Here is a 12,445-nt window from a genome sequence, read left to right on the forward strand (position 1 = left end):
GGAAATGGGTTTCCAAGGCCTCTGAATGAGCACTGGTAAATCTAACAGGCTGAGTGGATATTAAAACTAAAACAACAAAAACATTAATAAAAAAGATTTTAAAAACATTCACTCTTGTTCAGCGGTGGTGTTTATTGCCGACAGGCTGGATATTTCAGAGCAGCATCAGCGTAGCACTGAGCAGAGCAGAGATCAGTCTTGTGTTCAGTCTGTGTGCAGCAGACACTGATGCTGTCTGACTTGTCTCCAGCCACCCTGCAAACCTGCTGGTTCGCGTATACACCCCCGGCCTGTGAGGAAGTCCACACTCTTCTCCGAAGCTTGTCACTCCGACCACATAAAACCTCTCCTCATCTTCACTGTAGCACTGCAGAGGACCTCCACTGTCACCCTGGAGCAGACATAAACAGCAGCCATGTTGAACTGCCCAGAAACCTGCAGCCTTGGCTGTAACTGACTTTACACTTTATTAGAATAACAGCACCTGACAAGAATCAGCCCCTCCACTCTCCAGTCCAGCACAGATCATGTTTTCAGTGATGAGGCCGTCGTACCAGGTGATCAGGTTACATGTTGTCCTGTCAATGAGCTCCACCTCAGCTTCCTGCAGTCTGTTCAGCAGCCTGCCTACAGTGTGTCCACACAAAATGGTACTTTATTTTTAAAGGGCTTTTATGGTCAATATATCATGCATTTACTACCCCCATTAGCATTCATAAGCAGTATTAAATATTAATATGAATGGTTTACAACACATTAGATAATTGTTGTTTGCAAATGTTAATTAATTCAATGCCTATGTATTTTATAGTCTCTTACTCTTTGATTTTAGCAGCCAACAGCTATGTTCTAGATAAAAAATATATATATAGTGGGTTTATCATGGCATCCACACCACCTCTGACTTTTGTTTTGGTGGCGCGTGCGTGTTAGTGCATGTACCGTGTCTTCCTGTTTAACTGTAGCCCCGCCCTCCTGTGAGTAAGCCCCGCCCACCGGCCGGGATAACTACAGGTAATTCAACTTACTCGGTGCACCCATAGACATATATGGGTGCACCTGTGAGGACAACTTTCCAGAATTTTCCTCCAGAGAAGAAACCAGTTTATGCCAAATTATTAAAGGCTCCACATAGGCCTATTTGATCAGAGTAGAGGAGCACCAGGTCAGGTGGACAGGTCACGGAGACTTCCGGTTCAAGTTTTTTTTTTTTTTTTACCTGATCACTGACAGCAAAGGAGTTAATCACTGGATTTCTTTCCTGGATTCAGTCAAGACAGAGAGGAGCTCCAGTCCGACTCAGACCAAGTGTTTCATCTCCACTGTAAGTTACTCTATGGCTACGTAATGTTAGTACCTATTACAGTCTATGGTTAGTACCATAGACTGTAAAAAGAAGGTTACATGTCTGTTTTAGGTTTTAGTGACAGACCACCGGTGGCTGGCTAACTGCTAGCACAGTAGGCTAATGGCCCGCCCGGTGTTCTGTCGATTTTTGCTGCTTTTAATTGTCGAAAATTGCTACCGCCGCATAAACCGAGACGTCTATCTATCGATTCAAGCTACCCTATCAAAAAATGCTACTTTATGGTTTTCTACCTCTGTATATCAAATAAAGGCATAAAATAAGCGAATATAATTATTCATAAATGTTATCCATCCAATGACCACATTGTAAAAAGATTTTAAAAAGATATTGATGTGAATTGTACTTTCTGTTCTGTACATCCTGAAACTGTGACCCATTTGTTTTGGCTCTGCCCTATAGAGTGCCGAAGCGGAAGCAGGAAGTAACGGCCCCATGGGTCCTCAACTCGAAAAAAGGCTCCATAGAAATGAACGAGACACCAAGATTTATTTCGTGATCCGTTTGAATTGTGCAATGACAAAAAAATATGTCCTCTACCTGTTTAAAACATCACGTTTCATGCCGAGAAATCAGCAGTTTATCGTAAAACAGCAACAGAAGAATGTATTTAGTGTGACGACGCTCTACGGACTACAGATCTGTGTCCCACAAAAAATACGTCACCAACTGACACGGGAAAGGGCGGCATTTGGTGTGTGACGTCAACTACGCGACTTGTAGTCTTTCTGCTTACGGATTCTTCGGAATTTTATTTTACAATAGGTTTACAACAAACTGCTGATTTCTCGGCATGAAACGTGATGTTTTAAACAGGTAGAGGACATATTTTTTTGTCATGGCACAATTCAAACGGATCACGAAATAAATCTTGGTGTCTCGTTCATTTCTATGGAGCCTTTTTTCGAGTTGAGGACCCATGGGGCCGTTACTTCCTGCTTCCGCTTCGGCACTCTATTGTGCAAAAACTATGGAGTGATATTTGTAATTTTGTTGCTATCAATGTTGATGGTGATTTTATTTTGTTTTGGAGGAATGTTCTGTTTGGGCTCCCTGACCTGAAAAAAAACAAGGAAAAAGCTAACATAACTTTTATTATCAACCTTATTATTTTAATGGCAAAATTTCATATTCACAAATGTAAGTTCATTAAAAAAAAACCTTCCTTTACTGCTTTTAACAGTGAGCTCAAGCAATACATAACCTCCATCAAATTTTCAAACAACCAGAAAGCGATTAAGACTATCAATATATGTGAAAATTTGAACATTTTGTTGTAAACTTATAAATTCCCCCTGGCGTATAATATAAATGTGCTTTAGTAATTGCATGTTACCATGAAAAACTATGTTTGTACTGTGAAACAAAGTTTTGAATAAAAAAAAAGAAAAAAAAAAAGGAAGAGAAAAAAAAAAGAAAAAAAAAAGAGACATTTCACAGGAGGCAATTGATGGTTTTTGGAGACAGAAAGATTAAATATCATCTCGAAGTCACCAAAACCAGAGAATTTCTAATATTGTCAATTGTCAATAGACTGGCTCTGCCAAAACTTCACTTAGCTTTACTGCTATGGCTGCCGTTTGCCGCGAAACGCCGATAGCGACGGGCTAACTTCTGTTAGCCTGTCTATGGAGTTTTGCATTATACGTTAGCATTAAGCTAGCGGGCTTTATGCTTAGTTGTGATGCTGGCTAACATCTAAACATCTCTGACAATATGTTGCCTCAAATACGTTGGCTTAACTTAGAACAGATGTAGACATCCTTGTTAAGTTTATCCACGTTTAGTTGGTGTTGTGGTCTACTGCATAACTTTATCCAGAGCAGACACTTCTCTTGGTTGAGATGTGGCTTGGGAAAGGGTTAAAAAAATCCACCCCGTCGCCCAGCCTCTCAGGATACCTAGTGTCGGAGTTGCATGTACCCCATGCACACCGTTTGACCATTTTAAACTTAAAATGTCAAGAAAAAACATATAAAAACGAATGAAAACTGACTAACTGCAATGCATTTCAATGGACGTGGAAGCAGAGAATGTCCGAGTGTATGGGCTAACTATGCGCACTGTGATTGGCTCATCGCGTTTGGGGGCGTGGCTTAGCCATAGGTCAAAGGTGGTTGAGAAAAGGAGGTTGAGAAGCGTTTGTTTTGGTCAAAGACGGTAGTATCTTTGTTTTGGTCTGAGGTGGCGGTGGTGTAGTGCGACGAAAAGGACAACCTGGGGCTATTTTAGCATCTATGATATTTTAGGATAGTTAGCCGTTAATTTGCTGGATGCGCTGGCTGATAAGTTTCGTTTCCCCCCCCAGACGATAGCGCTTCTCAACCAGATGGTGGAAGCACTGTGCTGAAACTCCGCAATGTTGCTTTAAGTTGAAGAAGGAAGGGGTGAAGGGTTTGTATAGCCAAAATGGGCAGCTGACTGTTCAGCAGGTATAAATCATAATTTCCAAACAGAAAACTGCAATAAACCTTTGAAATAATTTATTATAAAGAGTTCTACTAAACCTTTGCACAAGTGGCGTGGTCCACTCATATGCTAGATCCCTGGTGCTTGTGCCTTTTTACACATTTAGCCTAATTATTTTTTATCAAACCATTTCATGACTTGATAATTGTTGTAAATTGGGCATGCAAACTTGCCCTGTTGGTATAGAAGGCAAGGCATGGCATCTTTATTTATATAGCACATTTCATACCAAGGCAACTAAATGTGTTTTACCGGTCATTGAACAATAATTGGCCATTTTGATTTACATATAACAATTACCTCTGCTCTTTATCTGCAAAACAAATAACTTACTATTATTTAACCAGTTTTATTTATGCCTCTGAGTTCAATGAATGATTATTTTGACCCAACTTTATGATTATAACACCTAAACCTTATTGTCCACACCTTCCTTACAGATGATAATTTCATAGGACTTTCTGGTTAAATTAATTTTGATATCTCGTTGTAAAGTGGAGCCGTCTCTCCTTCCACACAGAGAAAGCATCAGGGCCTCTGTATCTTGCTCAAGTGCACTTAAGTGTGAATATTTCCACCACCATGTCCTTCATTATAATCCTGCATCAGTGTGTGTTAAAACCAACCTTTGTAATGGTTGCTCCCCCATCCTGAGATGAAACAGTGGGTGAAGTTGAGGGTGAGTTCATGGGCCATGTTATGAGGAATACAGACAGGTTGGACGTGGTCAGTGAAGTTGAAGGGAAGGCTAAGGAGCACCAGTGCCACATCGCTGTCAGACGTCATCTCATTGTAGGCCTTGTGCAGTTTGACTTTACTGATGGAACGGGTCTGGGCATGATCTCCAGGAATAGATAACGTATGACGTCCTGCCACCACGCTGAAATGGGCCCTGTTGATCCAACTGTAGACAAACCAGAAGGACAAAGATTAAATTAAGACGGAATTGGAGTCATTACATTTTTTCAGCTTTGTCCCAAGCCAAGGCAAATGACATACAGTACAAAGGTTTGCACCATCAGATCCTACCAACTTTATTGTACATGTACAACATAATGTAGAGACTGTAAGTAAAACCTCAATGTTCCTTAAAGAAGAACTTTGACTTACAAACTGCCATAGAGATTAATAATGTAGATGCACTAATAATCACAATAATGACAGTCAACCCACAGTCACCAAAGCTATCTAAGAAGAGAAGAAAGGAGAAGAGGCCAAACACCAGGAGACATCTGTGGCTGATATCAGGCTCTCACCTGTTAGTGCTACTTCCAGGAAGGTAAATCATCGGTCCTGATGGTAACACATTTAACTGTGTTTGTAAAGGGAGTCCAGAGAGATGAGCTGTCTGTGTCATGTGCTCATTTTAAGGATATTTTTTACAATCTGGATGCTTATTTCTAGCATAACACACGATCATTTACTCACCGAGATAACTTTGGTGTCATTACAAGTCGTTCCGACGAAATTAGATCCAGCCGAGAGCCGCGTATATCCGTATAATGCGAGTCTACGGGGCAACGGAATGCAGCCTCTAAATAACACATTACTGTATCTGCAGCGAAACTCGTTCATTTCACCAATATTTTGTTATGATACGCTAGTGCTATTCCCCTCTGAGTCTGGGCTGACCTGTTATCAACATCCGGCATCTGTAGGTTGACCTACTAACCTCTGACCTGGATGATGTCATCGGCGACCGCGGCGCGGCTTGTTGCTACCGCTAATGCTACGGTTCGTTTCTGCGTGTTTCCGACTTGTCAGAACAAAATGAGCAGCATCCACAGGCTTCCTCTCTGCAATCTGGACTTACTAAAGCTCTGGCTAGTTGCACTAAAAATGGACCAGAATGCCGAAGCGGAATGATTATTATCAGAATGAGGTATCATATCAGACATCATCCAGGTCAGAGGTTAGTAGGTCAACCTACAGACGCCGGATGTTGATAAGGTCAGCCCGGACTCAGAGGGGACTAGCACTAGCGTATCATAACAAAATATTGGTGAAATGAACGAGTTTCGCTGCAGATACAGTAATGTGTTATTTAGAGGCTGCATTCCGTTGCCCCGTAGACTCGCATTATACGGATATACGCGGCTCTCGGCTGGATCTAATTTCGTCGGAACGACTTGTAATGACATAAAAGTTATCTGGGTGAGTAAATGATCATGTTTTATGCTGGAAATAAGGTCCAGATTGTAAAAAACTGTAATTATCCTTTAAATGTACACATTTGTATGGCTGCAGTGCAGTCACAGGCTCCTCTGTGATGATGCTAGAAGAGGAACAGATGAAGAGAAGTGGCCCTATTGCTAAAGAGCTCACAGCTTTTGGTCTTTTGGTCTAAAAAACAACCTGTAAACCAACAATACATGCACAAATGATGCCCACACAATGGCATCGACTGACACGAGGAGAGAAATTCAAACAACACTGCATCATAAATGCTGAATCACAGCAGCAGCATCTCTCAGTCTACATTCATGGTTTGATTTATGGGCTCCCTGGTGTTTAAACCTGAACAGTGTAGATTGTAGAGGGTAATGTGTGTTTTGCAGCCAATATTGTATCTATTTATTATGGCATTTAGGTTTGTTCTCTCTACAATCTATAAAAGCCATGTGTGTGAAAGGTTAATACAGACGATAAAATACCGACCTAGGCTTTCAAATAACCCAGTCAGGCACCTATCACATCTACCAGCACAATCAACCACTCTTTGCTTGCTTTGTTTGCATTTTGGTTGCATCCTGACACCTTGAGGTTAAACACAGATGCACCTCTAAATGTATGATGTCTAATTTTAGTTTGAACTGTTCCAGGTAGATTTGTCTGTGTTTAACTGCTGTCAAAGCCCTTTTGATAAGTATAAGCTGTTAGTAGGCTATTGATTCAAAAGAAGATATACTAATGCATCAATCTGTCCGGTTTCATATTAGACCTCAACATAGGAGCCGTCAAATGGTCCCTGCCTGAGGACATCAGACTGCGCAGCTTGATATGGTGTAACTTATACAGCCATGTGGTCCGGGTTTGAATGGTTAGGAGTTAGGCTATGTATCGTGTTGAGACAATAGTCTCAACACGATGAGAAAACCACTGTGCGTGCAGTGTGATGGTTCCTAGGTCTCTAAATCTCACATTTGAGTTGACTTTGGCATACAATCCAGTGCAGATGCTGTGTGTCCTCTTTGCAGTTGTGTGTTGTTTCATGATGTTTGGTTAAGTCACATATAAACATGTGACAGACATGTTTTTACAGCTGGAAAATGCTGATAACTGTAACCTAATGCCTCACCTTTTCATCTGTTTTTGTGCTTTCATTGACACCTTTCAGGATCAAAGTGTTCACATTATTTAATCAATAATTTTGGCAACCTTGTGTATAGATTGCATAACACTCACAGGTATTTGTAGAAGCAGTGTGTGGCAGTAAGCACCCAGTGGCTGTTGAGGATCGTCCCGCCACAGTGGTGCCTGGACTTGATCTGGATGCTCACCTGCCACGGCCACGCCCCCTCAGGTGCCTCCTGGCCCCCTATTATACGAGACAGACCTGGGGGGGCAACGAGGGGCCGCTGCCCACAGCCTTAAAAAAAAAAACAGAATCAAAGAAAAATGTTCAATTTCAAAGTGAAATCTCACAGTGTACATGATTGTGGGTGTGACGCTGTCGTATAATTTATTTAAAATGAATAGGGAGACAATGATTCGGTCAATTCATTACAGAAAATTTGCTGATATTTTATAACAGATTAATTATTCCAAATTCAAAAACTTTTATGTTGTAGCCTAATTGTCAATATTTAGACTGTTTTAAATAGTACAGCAATCTTTTTTTTATTTTATTTTTTTAAGGAAAAATCATCATGCTCATAACATGTTTTCTAGCCTATATGAAACTTCATCTTGAGTAAAGTATAAAGTAGCATAAAATGGAAAAACTCAAAAGACATGTTAAAATGATAAATGTTGAGTAACGTTAAATGCACCTAGTTACCACTGTCACTGTAGGCTAAGGGAAAGCATCTATTTTAAAAACAAGTCAAGAGAAATCAATTAAAATCTTATCTGAACACAGAAACCGCTCTGGTTTTACTCACTCTCCTGTGGTGAGGTCGCTGCAGCCCAACACACAGCACTCACACACAGCAGAAGCACCTTAGACCCCATCATTCAAACTGCTCTGGTCTTTTTTCTTTTTTGACCAAAAACAACTCTGTTCTTCCAACAAATGACGTCATTTGCACGTCCTGAGTCACAAGTGAACTCAAGTCTGTGATGACATCGTGACCAAATTACCACACAGAATAAACAAAACGACCCCCCCAGCTGGGATAATGCATCAGAATTGACGTCTGTCTTAATTATATTATTATCAAAAGAGTTTAAACTCTGTGTGATTGAGCTCAGTTGTGTTCATTCACACACTTAACATTACATAACACAAAGACGAGAATGCAGGTGACCAGATTAAGAGCTGTCTATTTGCATATTAATTTGTGCTATTAAAGAGCAGGTGTGGCGGAGGGGCGATAAATGAAAATAGTTTACAAGGAGGAAATCGTTTATATTTCATAATATTGCTTACAACATGATTGAATTGGCTTTAATAAACTCTTTTTTTTAATGTACAAATAGAATAGGAGGGTTTGTTGCTAAGTAGGTTATGTATAATTTAATTTTCATATATAAAAATGTACATGATTTAATACTAAATACGATATATTTCGTATTGTGTATGATTTGAAACGTGTATTTAGCCTAATTAATGTGTTTTCTTGTGTCTGTATACCTCAGACACGCAGTGGTCTTCTGGAAGATGTCTCTGACTGACTGACTGACTTGACTACCGACAAACCTGGCAGCCAATAAATTCCTGCACTACAAACTCCCCTCTCGGAGCTCACGGTTTGCCCAGTGCGTTTTGTCAGAAATAACCATGTGCGCGTTTTTCTGTGCACAGTCTCATCGCCGAGCCCCGCGAGCTGCGTTCACGGAGCTGCACTCCGGGGTTTGGAGGCTGCAGGCCTAAATGACCTTTACGATTTCACGAAACGCACTCGCCGACACTCCCTCACATTCCGCTGAGAGTCATCAATTATGCAGGGAAACTGCTCTCACTGAGGGGGAAGATAGCAGCAACAATATGGCGACAACTGCAGTTTCTCCCCAATCTTTTCCACATCTGCAGTCCTGCCGCGGCTCTCCGGATTCATTGTAACGCAAACAAAGTGAGTATGCCTCTTTTCTAATCGCTTGAGAGAAAGGTGCGCATGATGTTAGGTGCGGGTACATTTTCTCGCTGTCGGTATCCTTGCGTAAATGTCGCAGAGCTGCACACTGCTCTTTTTTTTTTGGAGCGGGATGGAAGAGGGGTGTCTGCATTTGCTGAGCATCTATCGGCTGGACTAGAGCGAAGGAAGGAGGGGGAGATCTGTTTATCAATAATTTGATATCGATGGCGTGGAATTCATCGGATTAACTATTTGATCGAGGATCTGAGGCTTTTTGATTAGAGGTTTTTGTGAGAGGATATGTCTCGTAGCCTAGGTTCGGCTTCAGGTAGGGCACCGTCTGACTGATCCCAGCCCCAGAAACGCCGAAAGCTGCTAATTTCTTCAAAATTGTGGTCACAGTATTTGTCTTTCTTTTTTTCTTTTTCTTTTTTTACACCCTCCGGATCACAGGATGATGCTCTTGATTCACCACAAGGCTTCGAAAATGGGGCTGATGCTATGTGAGTAGCCTGATCCTCCTTCCATCATCGATAGGCAAGAAATTGACATTCCTCCAGGTGGTGTTTTTTCGAGGGGGGTTTTGGTGTGGCAGCACCATCGCTGTTCTCTGATTCCCCTAATTTGTTGTGTTTGGTCTCTGTGTGTGTGTTGTCCTTATGCCGATGTCTAGCTTCATACTATGGGCTATCTGGTGCACAGATTTAAGACCCTTATTGATTTGGCAGTCGACATGGCTTCACGGGTGTGGTGCAGATCCTTCAAGGCAACGCGCAAAAACGCACAGAATACCCCCCACCCCCCACCCTCTCCTACAAAAATCTATCGTTTTTTACTTCTTTTTTTTGCTGAATAACAAGAGGCAGGAGATATTGCACTGATTCGTTATGATACATCGACATCACATATGTGACTTTGACAAATCCACGGGTGCGTTTAACCACGGCGTGACATTTTCAACATACAAACCACCCACTGCAGCAACACTGCTCTGGCCAATTTGGTTTGTAGCGGGCCACTTCTCTGCGCAGTATAGCCTCCAGCTTCTCTCTGTGGCTGGGCTGCACTTTCTACCATTCAATGACATATACCCTACCCTGTTAGAGAAAATGCATAGCCTAATAGCGTCCACGGGCCCCCCTCCCTCCGCTTCTTTAATTAACAGCTTTAGTAAACAAGTGTCTCCATTTCTGACTGCGTCTCTGAAACTGAGCGAATGACCGAGAAGGTGCCAGAAGCTGCTCGTTTTCTCTGTGAAAATGACCAGCCCGGGTGCAAGCAAGCAAGCAGTGTGCAGCCCACGAGACCCGAGACACAACAAGACGATTGTTGTCACCGAGACTTTGATGCCATTGAAGGGAAATGAAGGATAAAGTGCATGGAGGCCCGAAGGCGTCGAGCAGCGCCAGGCCCGCTGTACAGCGAAACGCTTTTTTTTTTTGGTTTCCCCCAGACAGATCGGTTATGATTTCTCCCTCTCTCAATGAAGCCTCCATGTAGGCTATGCATCCGTGCATGTGCATATGTGTACGTGTGTGTATGTGTGTGCGCGCTCCTGTGGTGCTGAAGCGGACAGCGCCAGCAGAGCAGCAGAAGGCTCAGTGACTGCGAGGTTCCGGGGTCCATTTTAAAACAGACGTCTTGGCTCACAGGCTGCATGTTTTCTGTGATTCCTCCACCCCACCATCATCAACTCCCCCTCCCCACCCCCCCACCTTCTCATACCAGGACGGATAGAGTGGAGTCTTTCCTGTGTGATAGGCTATCTGCTTTATGTGGAGCATTTTTAATTAGACCGTGTTATGCAAGAGGGGAGCAGGGAAGTGACAAGGCCTTGTGATTCAGATATGGCTAATTGTAATGTGAAGGCAGCATTCACCTTTCTCTCCACTGCCATGGGACAGGTTTATGTGTAACAACAGTGAGTGGGATGTAATATAGGCTAATGCACAGGAAAGGTAGGATCATAATGTTAAAATTTGCCCAAATCAAATGATTCAAGTCATTTGTCTTCTTTCAAATAGTCAGTGTATCAGTTTCAGGTGTGGCCGTGTTCCCACCGAACACTTCTTCCCTGTCAGCCCTCTCCTCTGTTCCTCAGCACTGCCTCACATTAGTACATTGACCCTGAAATGTCCTGCAGCTTGAACAGTTGTCATGTAACCATCATACCCTTTTTACATCTAAGTGTGCTGGATAAAGGCTCCACTGAGTCATGCAGCCATTAAAGTGTGCTGTGTTTTCTGTCAGCCTTTCTGCAGCTATTCAAAAAATCATAAGGAGTAAGATCCTTAAATGGGTCCGTTGTCTTCATTGTCAGCGGGTTAGTGCAGGAGCCAGAACTTTGTTTTTCAGCACTGGGTAACAGAAATTTGAGATCATTATTAATCACAGCATTAAACTGTTGGTGCCTGAACACAAGACCCAGCGTAACTGATGAAAAATATGTACCGGTAAATTGCACTATGTTTGTGTTTTTCAGCTTGTGCACAATGTTAAGATTCGTGACAAGTTGAAATATTTAGCAACAAGGGACAAGAAATTATTATATAAAGCTTACTCAAATTTAAAAAGATCAGATATTGTGTTACTTGGGTAAAACATTACAAAAAAGATCGGATATCTGAAATACAGGCCTCAAGGATGGACTGTCTACTCAAACATCTAGATATTTCTTACAAGCCTGTGTAACATATACATCTAATGTCATGGACCATAAGTTGCATCATACATTTTTCCTTTTCCAGTTTTCATAATAAAATCAGTATAACTTATTATTTAACCCACAAAAAAACGGAAAGATTCATCTATGTCACCTTACAGGATGGCATGTCCTGTCACTCATAGGGAAGTAAGACCCAGGTTCTCAAACTTACCTCATCTCTGTATGTAAGTGAAGCAGACATGGAGCGAGGTCTAAGAAACCTGGTAAACATAACGTTGAAAACATTGACGGACAGTTTTGTGTTTTCTTCTGATGCATTAAGGCAGCAGCTCTGTTTATGTTTCTGTCTTAACGCTCTTGGTTAAAGCATTGCTGCCTTTACAAATTAATTTACTATTACATGCAAAGGTGTAATTAGCTAAGATTTTCTTCCCTGCTTTAAAATCAAAATCATTTTTTCATTTATTATTTTTAAGAATCATTCATTTCAACACTTCCTTGACTGTGGAACAACACAGATGACAGATAGCCTACACCAGCATTATACAGACCATGATGCAACTGTAAATGAATATGAACTGTGTTAAGGGTGCAACATTCAGGTAGCCATTTTTGTAATACTTTATGTTATCTAAAGCAAAAATGGATATATTGCATTTTTACATTCAACTCAAATTTCAATCATCAGGACTTCATCACTTGAAATGT

The 12,445-nt window shown here is 41.5% G+C and overlaps 1 protein-coding gene across 1 annotated transcript; it reads right to left on the reverse strand.

Moving 5' to 3' along the window:
• Positions 1–154: 154 nt before the first annotated feature.
• Positions 155–8,008, reverse strand: LOC310988092 (transmembrane protease serine 11D; the record flags this gene model as incomplete). Its single annotated transcript, XM_083974607.1, has 5 exons — positions 155–391; positions 485–627; positions 4,462–4,739; positions 7,241–7,424; positions 7,939–8,008. 5 exons carry the CDS (start codon positions 8,006–8,008, stop codon positions 155–157), a joined length of 912 nt encoding a protein of 303 aa, XP_083830733.1.
• Positions 8,009–12,445: the final 4,437 nt, after the last annotated feature.

Source organism: Trachurus trachurus (genome assembly GCF_905171665.1).
Source record: "Trachurus trachurus genome assembly, chromosome: 7".
NCBI lineage: Eukaryota > Metazoa > Chordata > Actinopteri > Carangiformes > Carangidae > Trachurus > Trachurus trachurus.